Source organism: Saccopteryx bilineata, chromosome 1 (assembly GCF_036850765.1).
Source record: "Saccopteryx bilineata isolate mSacBil1 chromosome 1, mSacBil1_pri_phased_curated, whole genome shotgun sequence".
Lineage (NCBI taxonomy): Eukaryota > Metazoa > Chordata > Mammalia > Chiroptera > Emballonuridae > Saccopteryx > Saccopteryx bilineata.
In genome coordinates this window covers 318,065,234-318,081,033 of record NC_089490.1, presented here as the reverse complement: position 1 = coordinate 318,081,033, position 15,800 = coordinate 318,065,234, and the positions used below count along the sequence as shown (strand labels likewise).

The window sequence follows — 15,800 nt, the reverse complement described above, 5'->3', positions numbered from 1 at the left end:
TAAAAGTTGCTAAGAGAAAATCTTAAAAGTCCTTCATCACAACCCCATACATGTAACTATGTATGGGGATGGCTAGAAACTAGACTTATTGTGGTAATCATTTTACAGTATAAGCAAATATTGAATCATTTTGTTGTACACCTGAAACTAATATAATGTGTATAATGTTATGTCGATTATTCCTCAATTTTTTAAAAAGAAGGAAAGAAGGGGGGGCAGGTAATAGGCTGGAACAGCAGGAGAGAGAAGGAAGTAGGGCTCTGAGGTTGTAGGTCTGGTAGAGTGGGAATCACATTATGCTAGAACTGGGCAGAAAGAAAAAAGTATGGTCCCAGAAAGTCGGGTGAGTGCGCATTAGATTTCTGGAGGAGAAATGTCTAAGCCAGTTCTAGGGTGTGACCAAGGGAATGGAGTTCACTGAACGGTGCAGTGGCAGTATCATTGCAATTTAGAGATCCAGCAGTTTCAGTGATGGGAGTATAGGTTTTGTGCATGGAGGATGACAGTTTCAGGGTGATGGGTGCAGTAGCAATGAAGTGAAACAAAAAATGGAGGATTTTAGAGGTAGGTTTGGTTGTGAATAGCAAGGTCTTGGCTGTGAAGGTGGATGATTGCAGTAGGTGGAGATGGCAGTCATTGAAATCTGGAAGGTCAAGGAGCTATCATGTTGAGTGAGCGGATCATTGCCTAATGTACAAATAACAAGATACAGCATTATGTCTTATAACTACTAGACATTGAAATAGTAGTGCATACAAGTGGTATAAGAAGATATTTGACACAACTACAATGTAATATGAAAATACCTTTATCTGGCCGGTGCTAAACATGCAAAACCATATTGAGGGTTGGTGAGTAAATATAAACTTTAAGAATTGTTTTTTTAAAAGACCAGATTTTCTATCCCACCTCAAAGGAAGGATTTGGAAGTATATGCCAAAGTTATGAAAATAACAAAATGACGTTAGGTAATAAAGTATGTATAATCTGGGGTTAGTAAGATTAGATAAACCTTCTGTTTATATGACTTAATTTTCAGTCACCTGAAATGGATAGAAGATCTTGGTATTTCTGACTGGGAAACTGACTCACTTTAAAATAGATGTTAATGTTTCAACTTCATACATTTTATTTCTTTAAACCTAAGAATGAATTTGTTCATCAGCAGACTGATTCTGTTTGTGTTTGTTTGTTCTAGGAATTAGCTCTCCGGAGCCAGTTGCCAACACTAGAGCAGGATGGCGGGACTCAGAATCCAGTGTCTTCTCCTGGGATGTCTCAGGAATTGAGAACAATGACAACCAATAGCTCAGATCCCTTCCTGAACAGGTTGGTGAGAGTTGCTGCCAGCCAATATCTGAAAAAGATCATAGCTTTGAGATTATTCTCCTTAGTGCTTGTAATAAGCTGTTTGAACATCTGTGTGGGCCAGAAACCATAGTTGTAAAGGAATCTTTTCATAAATGGCAAGTGCAATAAAATGAGGATTTAAAGCCGGCTCCTGTGAGAGGAAGTGAGCTGTTCAGACTTGTAGTGAGGATACTTAATTCAAAGTCACGTGTTTGCTTCTGCCTATACTGTTGACTAGCAGTTACTTAAAATTGCAGTATCATGAAGAAACATGTGAAATGCCTTTCTATGAAAGCCAATGAACTGCATCTTAAACCTACTTAGGGCTGCTTTGAAAGGATGAGTGGAAGGAATTTTCCACATAAGTGTTCAACCTGAGCCTTTCGTAGCAGTAGCCCGTAGGCCTCATGTTCGTAAAGGCTGTAGTTCCAGGAGATAAAATGTAAAGCTGGGCCTCTCTCAAACGATGTAATATTAAAGGCAGCATTTGAAATGCAGCTAAAGGATGCTACCACCAATCTTGAGTTTAGGGAAGAGTGCGGTGTTATGTATAAACACTGTGTTGAAAACTGCAAGTTGAAACAGGTGGCCTATTCTTGGCCTAGAAAGACGTTTAAAATTAAGATTGGACTGCAATTCATTCTTCTAAGTTATAAAATATTTTGGAATTTCAGTTGTTAAAAATAAGGAACAAATACTTTCTGGTCTTTGTGCTTTAGATTTTTTTAAAACCAATTTTAAACAATGCAGTTTTAAAAGTATTTTAGGAAAGCTATTATGCTACCCATTTAAGTTCTCACATATTAAGTTGAAAACTTCATAATCTTAAGAAAGACAAAATTTACTCTTCTGACATATAAAGTTCTGACAAAAATTTGAGTGTATTTGTACAAGATTGTATTTCTGAACTTAAACTGCGGTTAATTAGGAAGTTCAGAGCCACAGAACATTTTTCCCCACGAGGGAAATTTCAGATCAATATAATTCCAGTACCTATGTATTGAAGGCCTATATTGACCCACAAATAAAATTAGGCTCTTCAGAAAAATGGACAGAATGCATATCCTTCTGATAGTCATTTGTGAACATTCTCTTGTAAAACCTTTGAATCTGGGCTGCAGTTTGGGATTTTAATTTCTGGTAGAGATCAGTGTTATTAGTCTGAGGGCAGAGTGCTATGTCTGCTCTTCCCTGGAGCCCCAGTTACTGAAATCCACACTGGCTGTCACATTTCTCTCTTCTAAAACTTTTGGTGGTTTCCGCATTGCCTGTCACTCGATTATACAGATTTCTTAAACTCTATAAACACTGGTTTCTCTGACTTGCCATGGAGTTGATTCTTAGGCCTGGTGCAGCATCCCCATCTCTCTCTTTACCCTGAGAGCCTTCAAGGCCGTCTCTGCTGTCTTCCTCCACAAAACCTTCTCACTGCACATCTTAAGCTCCCTTCTCTGTGTTCTAAAAGCACTCTGATCACATATCCCTTGACTATGATTTACTCGTGTATTTGTTCCTCTCCCTCCCTGAAGTGGTGAGCCTCTCGGAAAGCATCAGTCGTAGACCGTGGTGGTTTTTAACCTCCTGTTGTCTGAGGCTGTTCTAATGCCAGTCATGTAGTAGCAGGTGCTAGCGAATGGGGTTTTTTTTTGTCTTTGTTTTTGTTTTAAAGAGAGGGGAGGAAGAAAGGAGAGAAATGAGAAGCATCAGCTTGTAGTTGCGGCACCTTAGTTGCTCATTGATTGCTTTCTCAAACGTGCCTTGACAGAAGGGTCCAGCCAACCCAGTTTTAGAAGAGAGAAATGTGACAGCCAGTGTGGATTTCAGTAACTGGGGCTCCAGGGAAGAGCAGACATAGCACTCTGCCCTCAGACTAATAACACTGATCTCTACCAGAAATTAAAATCCCAATTATAAGCTCAAGCCAGAAACCTTGGACTCAAGCTGGGGAGCCTGCATTCAAGCCGGCAACCTCAGGATTTCAAACCTGGGACCTCAGCGTCCTAGGTCAGTGCTCTATTCACTGCACTACCACAGGTCAAGCTGGTGAATTTTTTGAATGAGTGGGGGCTACAGGCTCTGGGATCCTGCAGAGAGTGGTTCCTTGTCAGGGAAATGGCTCTGTCATCTCTGTCCATGTACTTCCTTGTGGCTTGGAAAGAATTCTACACAACTGTGTAAATTCAGCTATTCTGTAACAGTCTGTAGTGTCTGATTTGAGCTCTGTGCTTAACAGTGTGAATACTGTGATGACTAGGACCAGGCCCTTGTCCCAGATCGGGGCAGGCAAAATAAAAAACAAACCACATCCTGAGGCCTTCTCCTATGTGGCTGCATTGTATACACATGGTCTCAGAGGCAGACATGTGTCTTCTCGGATCTGTGTGAGGCTTTTGAATCTTACCAAAATCTGGCAAAAAGCATTAGCGTGAACCAGTGGTTGCAGTGTACAGAGTGTGGGGAGGCAAAGCCAATGCATTCATTAATTTAAGGGAGAAATTTGGGGGCTAGTTTACAACCTTAAGCAACTATTAAAGCTCTTTATACAGCTTAATTGTTGTTTAACTTTTGTGTAAGCTAAACAGCTATTTAAATGTCTGAGCTGTGAGGTAAGTTCAAGTTCACATCATGATCATAGACCCTTGAACAACAATTGCCTTTATTTCACACTTTGCCGTAACATTTTCTAGAATGAGTAGAACTCCAAATTTTACAGTCCATGCCAGCTACTATCTATGGTGCTGCTAGCTTAGGAGAGTGCTCTATTTATGAAGGTAATGTCCCGTGGGCATTTACCATACCTGTATGTCAATCTAGGGAACTTCATTTAGCCTGAAGTAAAAATCTGTCTTTTTCATGTTTTTCCCAAAGTGTCTCTGCCTTATAGTTTTTTATTTGTTTGTTTTTTAATTAATCTTTTCTTCACTTGGAACTCTAAGGGCTCCTATCTTATGCTGAGGCATTTGGGTTTTTCCTCCCGTAAACAGAAGCAAGAAGCTCCAGCTGTGGGAGTTCTTATCTTATGGGCAGTGACTCACCTGTTCTGGCCCAGTCCAAAAAGGAATTCTGGCTCTTTATTTTGTGTTTTGTTTTATTTTTTCCCCTTGGCTTAAACTGCATAAGAGCTAGGAAGGTGAGTCTAGTGCAGACCAGTCTCTGCCTGGCTGGGGTTTGTGTTCTGACCCATGCCAGTGCTCTCACTTTTGGGAAATTGAGACCTGGAAGCAGGTGAGTTATGGGGATGCCCCACGTTCAGAATGGCATTATAGAGAGAAGACCTGTGCAGAGCATCCTCTGTCAGCAGCCAGGAAAACTAGATATGTCCTTTTTGTTTGTTTGTTTGTTTGTTTTGTGTGTGAGTGTGTGTGAGAGAGAGAGGGACAGACATGGGGCAGGCAGACAGGAAGGGAGAGAGATGTGAAGCATCAGTTCTCATTGCGGCACCTTAGTTGCTCATTGATTGCTTTTTCATATATGCCTTGATGGTGGGGGTGGTACTCCAGCTGAGACCCCTTGCTCAAGCCACCAACGGTGGGATCATGTCTGTGATCCCACACTCAAGCCAGCGACCCTGCGCTCAAGTCAGTGACCTGGAGGTTTTGAACCTGGGTCCTCAGTGTCCCAGGTCAACCCTCTGGGCCTGGCCATCCACTGTGCCACCACCTGGTCAGGTAGGGTATGTCTTCTTTATTCCCTATAGCCATCAAGCCCAGAAACTTAGAAGACATCTCAGCCTGGAGAGCTGCCAGCTTCGATTAGGATTACCATGTCTATTTCAATGCCTAGACTCAGGGCTGGCTATGGGCCCTGAAGGAGGAGGCTTGTTTCAGCATTCAGGGCAGGAATTTTCACTCATCCTTTGAGAATCGTGGAATACTCAGTGAGTGTTGTTGTTTTTTAAGATTTTTCTGTTGGTTCTTATCTCTCTTTGTAGTGGCACCTACCACTCTCGAGATGAGAGCACAGACAGTGGGCTCAGCATGAGCAGCTACAGTGTCCCTCGGACCCCAGACGACTTCCTGAACAGTGTCGATGAAATGGATACAGGTTGGTATTCCTTCTGCCTCTGAGGAATCTGACTTCTAGGCAGATATTGTCATTTTATCACTAGGTCTAATAAGCTACTGTGAGCAAAGATTATTCAGAAGGACCTCAATTCAAAACTGTGCCTCTTTTGTTTCTATATAGCAGTTTGTAATGTAAATCTTTTCCCAGGTTTTAAATATCGTGGAGTCTTAACTCTAAATGAACAAAACATAGTATAACTTATTTTAGCAGTTACAGTAGTAAATTAGTTGGCAGGGCAATTGAGGACCTTATTAGAATTCTCTATTAATACAGATTTGTATTCTTAATTTTGGAGAGAGATTTCTGTATGTGATTCAGGGTCTGCCTCCCTCTTTTCTTTGAGGGTTTTGGGTCCTATTTAGTTGTTACAGGGCTCAGGAAACAAAGTGGGAAAGACTTGATGGTGACTCACGTACTTTATTGTTAGAATAGTTACGGGGTCTTGTGGGACCTGAGAAATACCTGCCTGACAGGGGCCGTTTAGGGGCCGCTCCTCCTGTGGCTTCCTGGGGGCACTGGTGCCTGGACTTGGCGGCTCTCCGAGGGTGTGACCGGCAGGGATGTGGGCGGTTCCCCCTTGGCTGGCTCTCCAGCCGACGGCTTTGGACAGTGAGTGGCAGCTCTTCGTGCCTGCGCTGCTCCAGCTTCTGGCCTGGATGCTCCCTAGAATCCCCCCTTCCTGTCATCCTTCGGAGTCACTTCAGAATCATTTCCCTACACCTGTCCCCCATTTGCCTTCTCTCCAAACTGCTGTGCCACTTCACAGTTTATCAAATGGGTTATGAAAGCGTATTCACCGAAGCTCTAAGGAATATTGTTATCTTGCCCCTCCCCCCCCGCACAATAGGTTTTGTGTCCAGGTAAATTTGGAAAACCTAGAAGCAAAGCTAAGAAGATTTTTATTCAAGAAGTTCTGGGAGCTTGTTTCACTGTTAAGAAATGTGAATCTGCAAGAGTGGGATAGAGTTTTCATCCAGTCCTTTTATTTTCTGGGAGCTTGTTTCACTGTTAAGAAATGTGAATCTGCAAGAGTGGGATAGAGTTTTCATCCAGTCCTTTTATTTTCCTCAAAGCTTGCTTCAGGGAATGATGGGACTGTCCCATTCGTTCTCACATTTCATCTTATTTTGGTGGTGCATATCTGGGTGGGAACCAGGTATAGAGCTCTTGTGTAGTATGCTTATTCCTTCTCCCTTACTGTGTATAATTTTCCAGGGGATTTTTACTTTTTCTTGTGACCCCCCCCCCCCCGCCCGCCTTTAGTGCTCAGCACATAGTAATAAGCAGTCGAGTTGTTGGTGAAATATCTGGACAAATGTTGAGGCAGAAGCGATCTTGGCATTGTCATTTGTGGGTTGTTTGGTCTGAAAAAACAGCACCATTTCAGGTCAGCAGGGAGTGCTTTCATGCGTTTCTGTGTGCTCTCACGTGGTACAGCTCTGATGTTAGCTTTTCAAAAAGAACCTTATTCTCTCTTTCTCTCTGTTCTAACTAGGTGATACTATCAACCAAAGCACCCTCCCCTCACAGCAGAACCGCTTTCCAGACTACCTTGAAGCCATTCCTGGGACAAATGTGGACCTTGGAACACTGGAAGGAGATGGAATGAACATAGAAGGAGAGGAGTTGATGCCAAGTCTGCAGGAAGCTTTGAGTTCCGACATCCTTAATGACATGGAGTCTGTTTTGGCTGCCACCAAGCTAGATAAAGAAAGCTTTCTTACATGGTTATAGAGCCCTCAGGTAGACTGAATTCTAAATCTGTGAAGGATCTAAGGAGATAAGACACACATACCAGAAATTTCCAAATAAGCCAGTTGCAATCTTCTGGCTAATACAGAAAAAGATGAACAAACGTCCAGCAAGATTCTTTCATCCATTATTTTATTCTTCCTTGTCCATTGCTGCTGTTAATATGTTGCTGACCTCTTTCATAGTTGGCCCTAAAGAATCAAAAAAAAAAACCATTTTGTTTCTTTTGCTATTATAACTACTGTTTGTTTGGGGGCTGGGGGAAGTGAGCCTGTTTGGATGATGGATGCCATTCCTTTTGCCCAGTTAGATGTTGACCAGTCATTTTCACTAAATAGACTTGGAAGTCAAATGCTTCATGTCACAGCGTTTAGTTTGTTTAAGCAATTATTTCTTCAGCTGCCTCTCGCCAGTGGAAAAACATGACTTACTGGTCTGACAAGCCAAAAATGTTGTGTCTGATACTAAGTACTTAATGCTTAATGGGAGAGAGAGCTGAAACCAAGGCTGGAGACTGTTGTACTTTCAGTGGTTTTTTTCCTCCTAGTGCTATATCATTAGTCACACAGTGACCTTGATTTTATTTTTAGGAGCTTATAAGGCATGAGACAATTTCCATAGAAATATATTAATTATTGCTGCATACTCAAGTATAGGTTTTGGTGGGTTTTGTTTTGTTTTGTTTGGTTGGGTTTTTGTTTTTGTCTTTTTTTTTCCTGGAACCAAGGCAAATTACCATAGTAACGAATCTGTTTATAGTTGTAGCTGGGATGGTTATTGTAGTTTCTTTGGTAAAATCTACATTTTCTGATTTTTTTTTATCTTATTTAAATCTTGATTATCTGTTCTCTTTATATATATATATATACCCCCACACACTTATAGCATTTATTATGATAGTGTGATAGCAGAATGTATTTTTTTTTTAGGTTTCTCTACTTTCCAGTTTATTTTACAGTGGTAGCTTTGAATGTATCATTTAGAATACATGACTATTAGTTTCTATATCACAGGTAGTGTAAGTATGGCTGGGGCAGTCTGCAGGTGTGTGAGGTAGTTCACTGTTCTGGGAGGGCTATTGTTCGAGATACTGCCTAGAGGAGTGGTGGGTGCCCTCCGGGCACACAGTAAATATTATGTCATGAATTTGAAAGAAGCAAACAAGAAATGGCTTTATTTTCCCCTTGTTACTCCCTTGGACTAAGTTTAAGTCCTGATGGGAAGTCACTGTAGGTCCATAATGGTCATGACAGAAGTGAGCTTCATGTGGTCATCCACCTTCCTTTAGCTTTGGAAATGTTACCTTCACCTTAGTTTTGAAAGTAAATTCCAGTATTTTGTAGGCATTTTAAAGAACACATTAAACACTACATTGAAAGATTGCCTACAAGACTCTTCTTCCTTATAAACTTGCTCCTACTTCTGTATACTGAGAACTGACCCAGGACAGTATCATAATTCTGTAAGGTTATGCATCAGCTGGTAAAGTGATCAGATTAATAAATGTATATTGGTAGTTGAATTTAGCAAAGAAATAGAGATAATCTTGATTATACTTTTATTTTTACAGGAAGAGATATAACTAGAATATGTGTCTACAGGAGTAATAATGGTTTCCAAAGAGTATTTTTTAAAGGAAAAAAATGAGCATGAATCAACTCTTCAGTATAAGCTATGAAGTAATGGTTGTGAATTATAGTGACACCAGCAGCACCTCTATGATTAAGGGTCTTTCAGTGTTCTAGAGTAAGCCCTTATTTTCAAGGGTTTATAACAGACATAAAATCTTTTTTGCTGGCTAAAACTGCTATGAAAAGCCTTAGTTTGGGTGGATAGATATTTTTTTTCCTGATTACAAAATCTAAGTATTTTGACCCTTCAATTTAGAGGAGTGCAAAAGTTAGAAGTAAAACATTTTATATTAAGTATTTTCAGTGCTCAAAAAAATGCAATCACTGTGTTGTATATAATGATTCATAGGTCAGTCACTCATAATAATTGACTCTAAGCTTTTATTAAGAAAACAGTAGGAAGATGAAATCGTGAATTAAGTCTGAGGGAAAATGGCCACTGTACAGATGCATCAAATTTTTTTTTAGAGCAATAATAAAATTCTACCTAGAATGGTTGAGTATATGGATAATATAGCATGTTGGGTTTTTATGTGCAGAAAATCAAAGCTACTTGGAAGGAGTGCCTACAATTTGCCAGTAAGCTGAAAATCAAGATCGTATCTTATATATCAGCAGAGTAGCTGTAGATAAGGGGAAGGGTGGGGAGGTGGGGTTGTGAAGACTTAGTGGGACTTTGATAGAGAACTTTATAACTTTTTTCTTCAATAAAGACTTATCTTGCATCTTGCTGTCATTAGAGGCAGTTGTTCCTAAAATTTCAATCACTTGAGTATACCCACAAAATAAGAATACAGAGTTCTTCATTTCCTCTTGACTTTAACTTGCCCAGTTATACCTCAATGTCATGGCAGCACTGCGGTACCTAACAGAGCAGTGCTTTGATTTTACACCTTCTGGACCTGAGGGAGACCTAAGAGTCCTTTCTCTTTCTGAGTTTAATCACAGCCTCAATGTCGTCTTTTTGTTTTGTCCTTGTGCCTAATGTGTTTAACTGGTTCTTAGTTGTTTTGGGTAGCATTGGGATAAGATTTTAACTGGGTATTCTTGAATTGCTTTTACAATAAACCAATTTTTATAATCTTTAAAGTTACCAGCTTTTTACATTTGTGTTCTTTTCAGTTAGGGCTTCTAAGACCTACTTATGGTTGAAATGAGCACGTTGACTTAGAGTTTCAGATTTTTCCAAAGCACTATTTGCTATAATAAATATTTTCTAAATATAGTGCCATTTAAAAAAATTTATAAAGAACAAAGGAAGTGATTTTTTTATAAAGAAATAATGTTGCTGTTTTCATATTAAATAGATGCATTCTATATGGAACCTTGGGAGAAATACTGAAAATAACACTAATTAATTGTATAATTCATAATTCATACCAATCAACTTTGAAACTCTAACCGTGCAAAATGGGAGCCTGTATCCAATGAGTAACAATTTCTTAGCCTTTGTAAATCTAAGAAATGAGTGCTCAGATGAATTTTATCTTACGCTGGCATGTTTTTATAAGAATTGTGGGTGTGCCTATATTAACAGTTGTTTTCTGTATCTTGAAAAAGTATTCTCCACATTTTAAATGTTTTATATTAGAGAATTCTTTAATGCACACTTGTCAAATATATATATATATAGTACCAATGTTACCATTTTTTGTTATAGCTGTAAGAGCATGCTCATCATATGTTAGGTACTTACATAAATTGTTACATTGTTTTTTTCTTATGTAATACCTTTTTGTTTGTTTATGTGTTTCAAATATATTCTTTAAACTCTTCTTTGTTGTTTTTAACAATTAATATATTTAAAACTTTTTGGCTTCTTAACGGATTTCCAGTATACCAAGTACTGGTGATAAAAGGTGATTATAGTAGTAGCTGCTACACAGGTAAAAATGAAGGTGAGTTTGGCATTTGGGACTTTGAAATACAGATAAAGTAATTCTCTGTACTTTTATGTACTGTACTCTTCCCCATCCCCATCGATAACTGTGTAAGCAGGGTTGTCTCCTTCATTCGTAAGTGACTTTACTGCATGTGACAGCACAGAAGAAACAAGAACTTGACACAGTCTTTCACGACAGCCTTTGGTTTTATTTCTCCAAAATACTATCTCATGGCATTCAAAATATAACACATTCGTGAAAATTAATAGTTACCATTTTATAAATAAGAAACATTCACAGATGTAAGGGGTAGGTTCTGAACTTTGATTAAGAAATAGATTTTTTAAAAATAGATTTTATTGTCTTTGAAAATTATTTCTTATGTATATAAGATTTTCAATATTGACATCAGTTTTGGTGAGGCAAATCTGAAAACTTGACATTGTGTTATGTATAATTTCTTTACAGTAGAAGAACACTAATATTGTAGAGCTTGAAATTTATTGTTTTCCTTGGGCAAAAATGTCATGGTTGTCCATCTTAGCTCAAAACTATACGTGAGTCTGTGGGCAGTGCGCCTATGCTAGATGGCTTGAAGCCCAGTTACCTTCATTCTGAATCCTGTGAACGAGAATCATACAAACTTTAGGTAACTGATGTAGTCTGATTCAGCAGAATATTCAGAATAATACAGGGGTGGGCAAAAGGTAGGTTAATACTTTTGCCCACCACTATATATTAATTTGGATTTGAGTAGTACCTCTAGTGAGAACAAGTAGGGGCATTCTAAATATCTGAGAAGTTTTGGAGCCTTCCTTAGATCCTGATATTGTCATTTATATAATGTTTTCCTTAGAAAGACAGACCAAAAACTAACGTAAAATAGCCCAGTAAATGAATCGCCCAGCTGGGATGAACAGACAAATGTTTCTTCCAGAGGGAAAGAATAATAACTAGTAATAAAAGCAGCCTAGGTGGTTAACTGCAGGGATGGTTAGTGCACCAGTGCATGATGTTTAATCCTCCCTCCTCGGTTTCCATCTTGTCAGCCGAGGTTGCCAAAGAACAGCCACAAGGACCCCCTCATGTTTTCTTTCCTTCTATAATGGCAATCAGACTGTAAATTACATTAGGTCTACATTTAATTACATTGAAAACTTGGCTTTATTTGGTAGTTACAAGCAAATGCATGTGCTGCTGGAATCAAAGGTCTCTGGCAGGGTGTAGGACATGCTTTCCCTAACCCACTTGAAACTGTTGGCATTTAGTCACTTTATTTTAATTATCATAAGAAACTTGGTAAAATATTCTGATTATAATTGTATTACTGAGTTAGAAATCAGATGAGAATCCTGTGACATTTAGAAACTACTGTTTTTCCAAATTACATATAGAACATTTCTTGCCGTATTGCCTGGATACAATTAGCTCTGATAATGTCTGATCATTGATCATTTCTTACCCATAAACATAGCCTTAAACAAACCGGCGTCTTAGTACTACCACATGTGAAAGTCATTGCAGAATCAGGATACTAGCAGAACAAAATGATACTGAAATGATACTCTGAATTTTTAATCTGCCTTATTTTATCAGAAAACAAAACTCTTAAGTGACTTTGTTAGGCCCTGTTAGAAGATTTGAAAGAAAACAACTGGTATCGATGTGCTGCTATTCAAAGCAGTATTTGGAGATAATTGAGCAAAGAATCTATTTCTGTAAAATTCCTAAACAGCTAATCTGGTACTTGGAATGTTTTTGTTTTTAAATGGTAAAGCTATTGAAAACAAGTTACTGTAATTTTGTAAAATTGATACAATTTGTACAAGTGAATAGACAGCTAGACTCTTAGTAGAAGGAACCTCTCTAAGAAACCACATACACAATAGGATCGAAACCAGGAGGATACCCTTAGTATATTTAAGACTGCTCATTTATTTGTTAGGGTTATGACACACCTCTACACATACTTCTTCAAGTCTTGTTCCAAGTATATTTTATGAGACTCATTCCCATGACCTTCACAGAATCTATATAAGATAGTCTATCAGTTAAACACCTTTTGGGTATAATTTTCCTCCTGGGATGTTAATAGAAACCACATCTCAGTTTCTTTTAAGGCCATTTGTTTAATTGCAAACTAAGTTAACATGTTATAATGGATTTACACAAGATTAAAATACTCTGTCTAGACAATTGTAAGAAATTCCCGTTCTTTTTTAAAGTTTCTTAAAATTTTTATTGATTTTAGAGAAAAGAGGAAGGGAGAGAGCGAAATACCAATTTGTTGTTCCCACTTATTTATGCATTTATGGGTTGATACTTGTATGTGCCCTGTCTGGGGATTGAACCAGCAATCTTGGTATATCAGGATGATGCTCAATCTGACTGAGCTACCAGGCCAGGGTTGAGAAATGCATATTCTCAAAGCTGTGGGTAAAATGACACAATCTGAAAAAAAAACAAAACTGTTGCATTCCAGTTCAGTACTATCTTTGTGAGCTGCTAAAGTCAGGTTCTTTGAGCCAACATAGTGATGACTGCACTAAGAAACTTGGTTCAAGGTCATTTCTCTCAAACACCTCTTTGTACTGATTAGGAGCTAAGTATACCTACAGCCAGGGTTCAACAGAAGCATCTCGGTGGTTGTAGGTCAGCAGGATCTAAATGATAATTTTGAATATCACAACTGTATGATTCTGATCTCTGGGGTGACTGTGAATGAAGACTTTAGGTTTTATGAGAGACAAAAAAATCAAAAATATGAGCAGCCAGCTTGAAATCACACTGCAGAACCACTTGTACAGTATCTTCTGAAGAAGCCGTCTGCTGAAGTGTTTTCTCTGTGCACCAGTAAGTCTCTTGATCCCTGTAAAATAACCTTAATGGGACTGGCCAGAGGAGAATGTGGACTTGAAATTTAGTTGTCTTTTACAGTCCAAACCATGAACAACAGTGTAGTTCTTCATTCTAAGCCAAAGGAATTTCCGCAGAAATGTGCAATGGGATTTACAGGAGGACAGCATGCACATGCACACATAAACTGTCCAGTCAAAGGGCAGCTGATGACTCACCGGGCATGTGTGTGTTAACCAGCTTAGAACTCCCTTCTGAGGGCATATTGTTGATCTGGAATGGGGTGGCAAGCCCTGGCCAAATTTGGAATATTGTGTAGGAAATTTTACACTCCTTTGAACTAAAAACTAAACCAAAATCCCTATTGGTCTTCAGAGTCAATAGAGCAAAATTCCCAAGGCCAGAACATTTTCAACAGTTTCACTGTTGTAGCCTGCTCAATGCAGCAATTTATTCCAATCAAGTTTATGTCCCACAGCCATCATTTACTGTGTGGCTCGAAGACTTTGTCTTCTATCAAAGGTAAAGTGAAAATACTATAATTTGCACAATCTCTTGATGGTGGTTATGAGGACCAAAACAAAAGAGGATTGGTCCTGGCCGGTTGGCTCAGCGGTAGAGCGTCGGCCTGGCGTGCGGGGGACCCGGGTTCGATTCCCGGCCAGGGCACATAGGAGAAGCGCCCATTTGCTTCTCCACTCCCCCCCCCCCCCCCTCCTTCCTCTCTGTTTCTCTCTTCCCCTCCCGCAGCCAAGGCTCCATTGGAGCAAGGATGGCCCGGGCGCTGGGGATGGCTCCTTGGCCTCTGCCCCAGGCGCTAGAGTGGCTCTGGTCGTGGCAGAGCGACGCCCCCTGGTGGGCAGAGCTTCGCCCCTGGTGGGCGTGCCGGGTGGATCCCAGTCGGGCGCATGCGGGAGTCTGTCTGACTGTCTCTCCCCGTTGCCAGCTTCAGAAAAGAAAAAAAAAAAACAAAAAAAACAAAAGAGGATTAACTGATGAACTGTTAACATACTTGAAAAGCAGAATTGTTTTTTTAACATGCCCATGATTTTTCTCAGTGTTATCTTGTTTAGAAAGGAATATTGCTATTGAATAATTCAGAATTGTCCTTCAAACTTAAATATATGTACTCAACATTTGCATAGGTACAAAGCTCTGCCTTGCTCTCATTAGTACTGCACACCAAGTAGCTTACTTCACCTCCATTATTACCTAAGTATGCTATTTGTTTCAATAACAATGAATATTTTATTAAAACACTTCCACTTACTACCTTATTTGATCATACCAAATTCTATAAGATGTAGGTATTGTCATTACTATTTCTTAACAATGTGCCTCAAACCTAGATCTGAAACCCACGCTGTTGTGAAGTAATTAAGTAGAAGTTGATGATGAAGCCTATAACTGGGAAATTTGTGTACAAGGCTAACCATATTCATTGGGGCTCAACTGCATTTACATATTGGTTCTTAACTTCCCTACCCCTGCCTCATGGCAGCTGGGACTGCTCTCCGCACAGAGGTAATCCTAGAAATGCTGCCACAACAATGACAGTGCTTTAATAGGTCGTTAAAACTGTCCATTTTTAAAAAATCATGTTCAACAAACACACTGTCCAGTAATATGATATGGTAACTTAAATTGCTTACAAGATAGGAGAAATGGTGGGATTCAAATAATTTAATAACCGGTTCTCTAATGACCATTTTAAGTATAAAAAAAAAATACCAGAAGGTAGTTTATTATTTCATGCATTTGATACTTAAATAACATTAGAAGAGGTATACAAAACTAGATTATAAGAAAGTTTTAAAATATTAATAAAAAATATTAAATAATATTTGACAAAAGACAAACTTGTTTAAAATATTTCCATATTGCTTCTTGATTGGCGCCCTCACTTCCTACTGGAGTAACAAACGCAAGGGAATTAAAATTATTTCATCAAAGGTATAATGAGTTTTATGAAATGAATAAATATAGGCATAGTTTCATCAAAATTTTTTCACCTATGGACGAAATAAATATTACCATGGGTGCTTAGAATATGCTGTTGAGCAGATGAATGTTAAAAAAGATCTGTAGGCCCTGACTGGTTGGCTCAGTGGTAGAGCGTCGGCCTGGCGTGCAGAAGTCCCGGGTTCGATTCCCGGCCAGGGCACACAGGAGAAGCGCCCATCTCCTTCTCCACCCCTCCCCCTCTCCTTCCTCTCTGTCTCTCTCTTCCCTTCCCGCAGCGAGGCTCCATTGGAGCAAAGAT

At 39.2% G+C, this 15,800-nt stretch overlaps 1 protein-coding gene across 12 annotated transcripts in view; it reads left to right on the top strand.

Moving 5' to 3' along the window:
- YAP1 (Yes1 associated transcriptional regulator) overlaps positions 1–10,573 on the top strand; it is a 127,367-nt gene extending 116,794 nt beyond the window's left edge. For all 12 annotated transcript variants that reach the window (XM_066247835.1, XM_066247809.1, XM_066247893.1 and 9 more), the window contains 3 exons: positions 1,199–1,329; positions 5,282–5,394; positions 6,911–10,573. In XM_066247835.1, coding sequence (XP_066103932.1) covers positions 1,199–1,329; positions 5,282–5,394; positions 6,911–7,149 — 483 coding nt within the window. In that variant the 3' untranslated portion in view covers positions 7,150–10,573. The remainder of the gene's footprint in view (positions 1–1,198; positions 1,330–5,281; positions 5,395–6,910) is intronic.
- Positions 10,574–15,800: the final 5,227 nt, after the last annotated feature.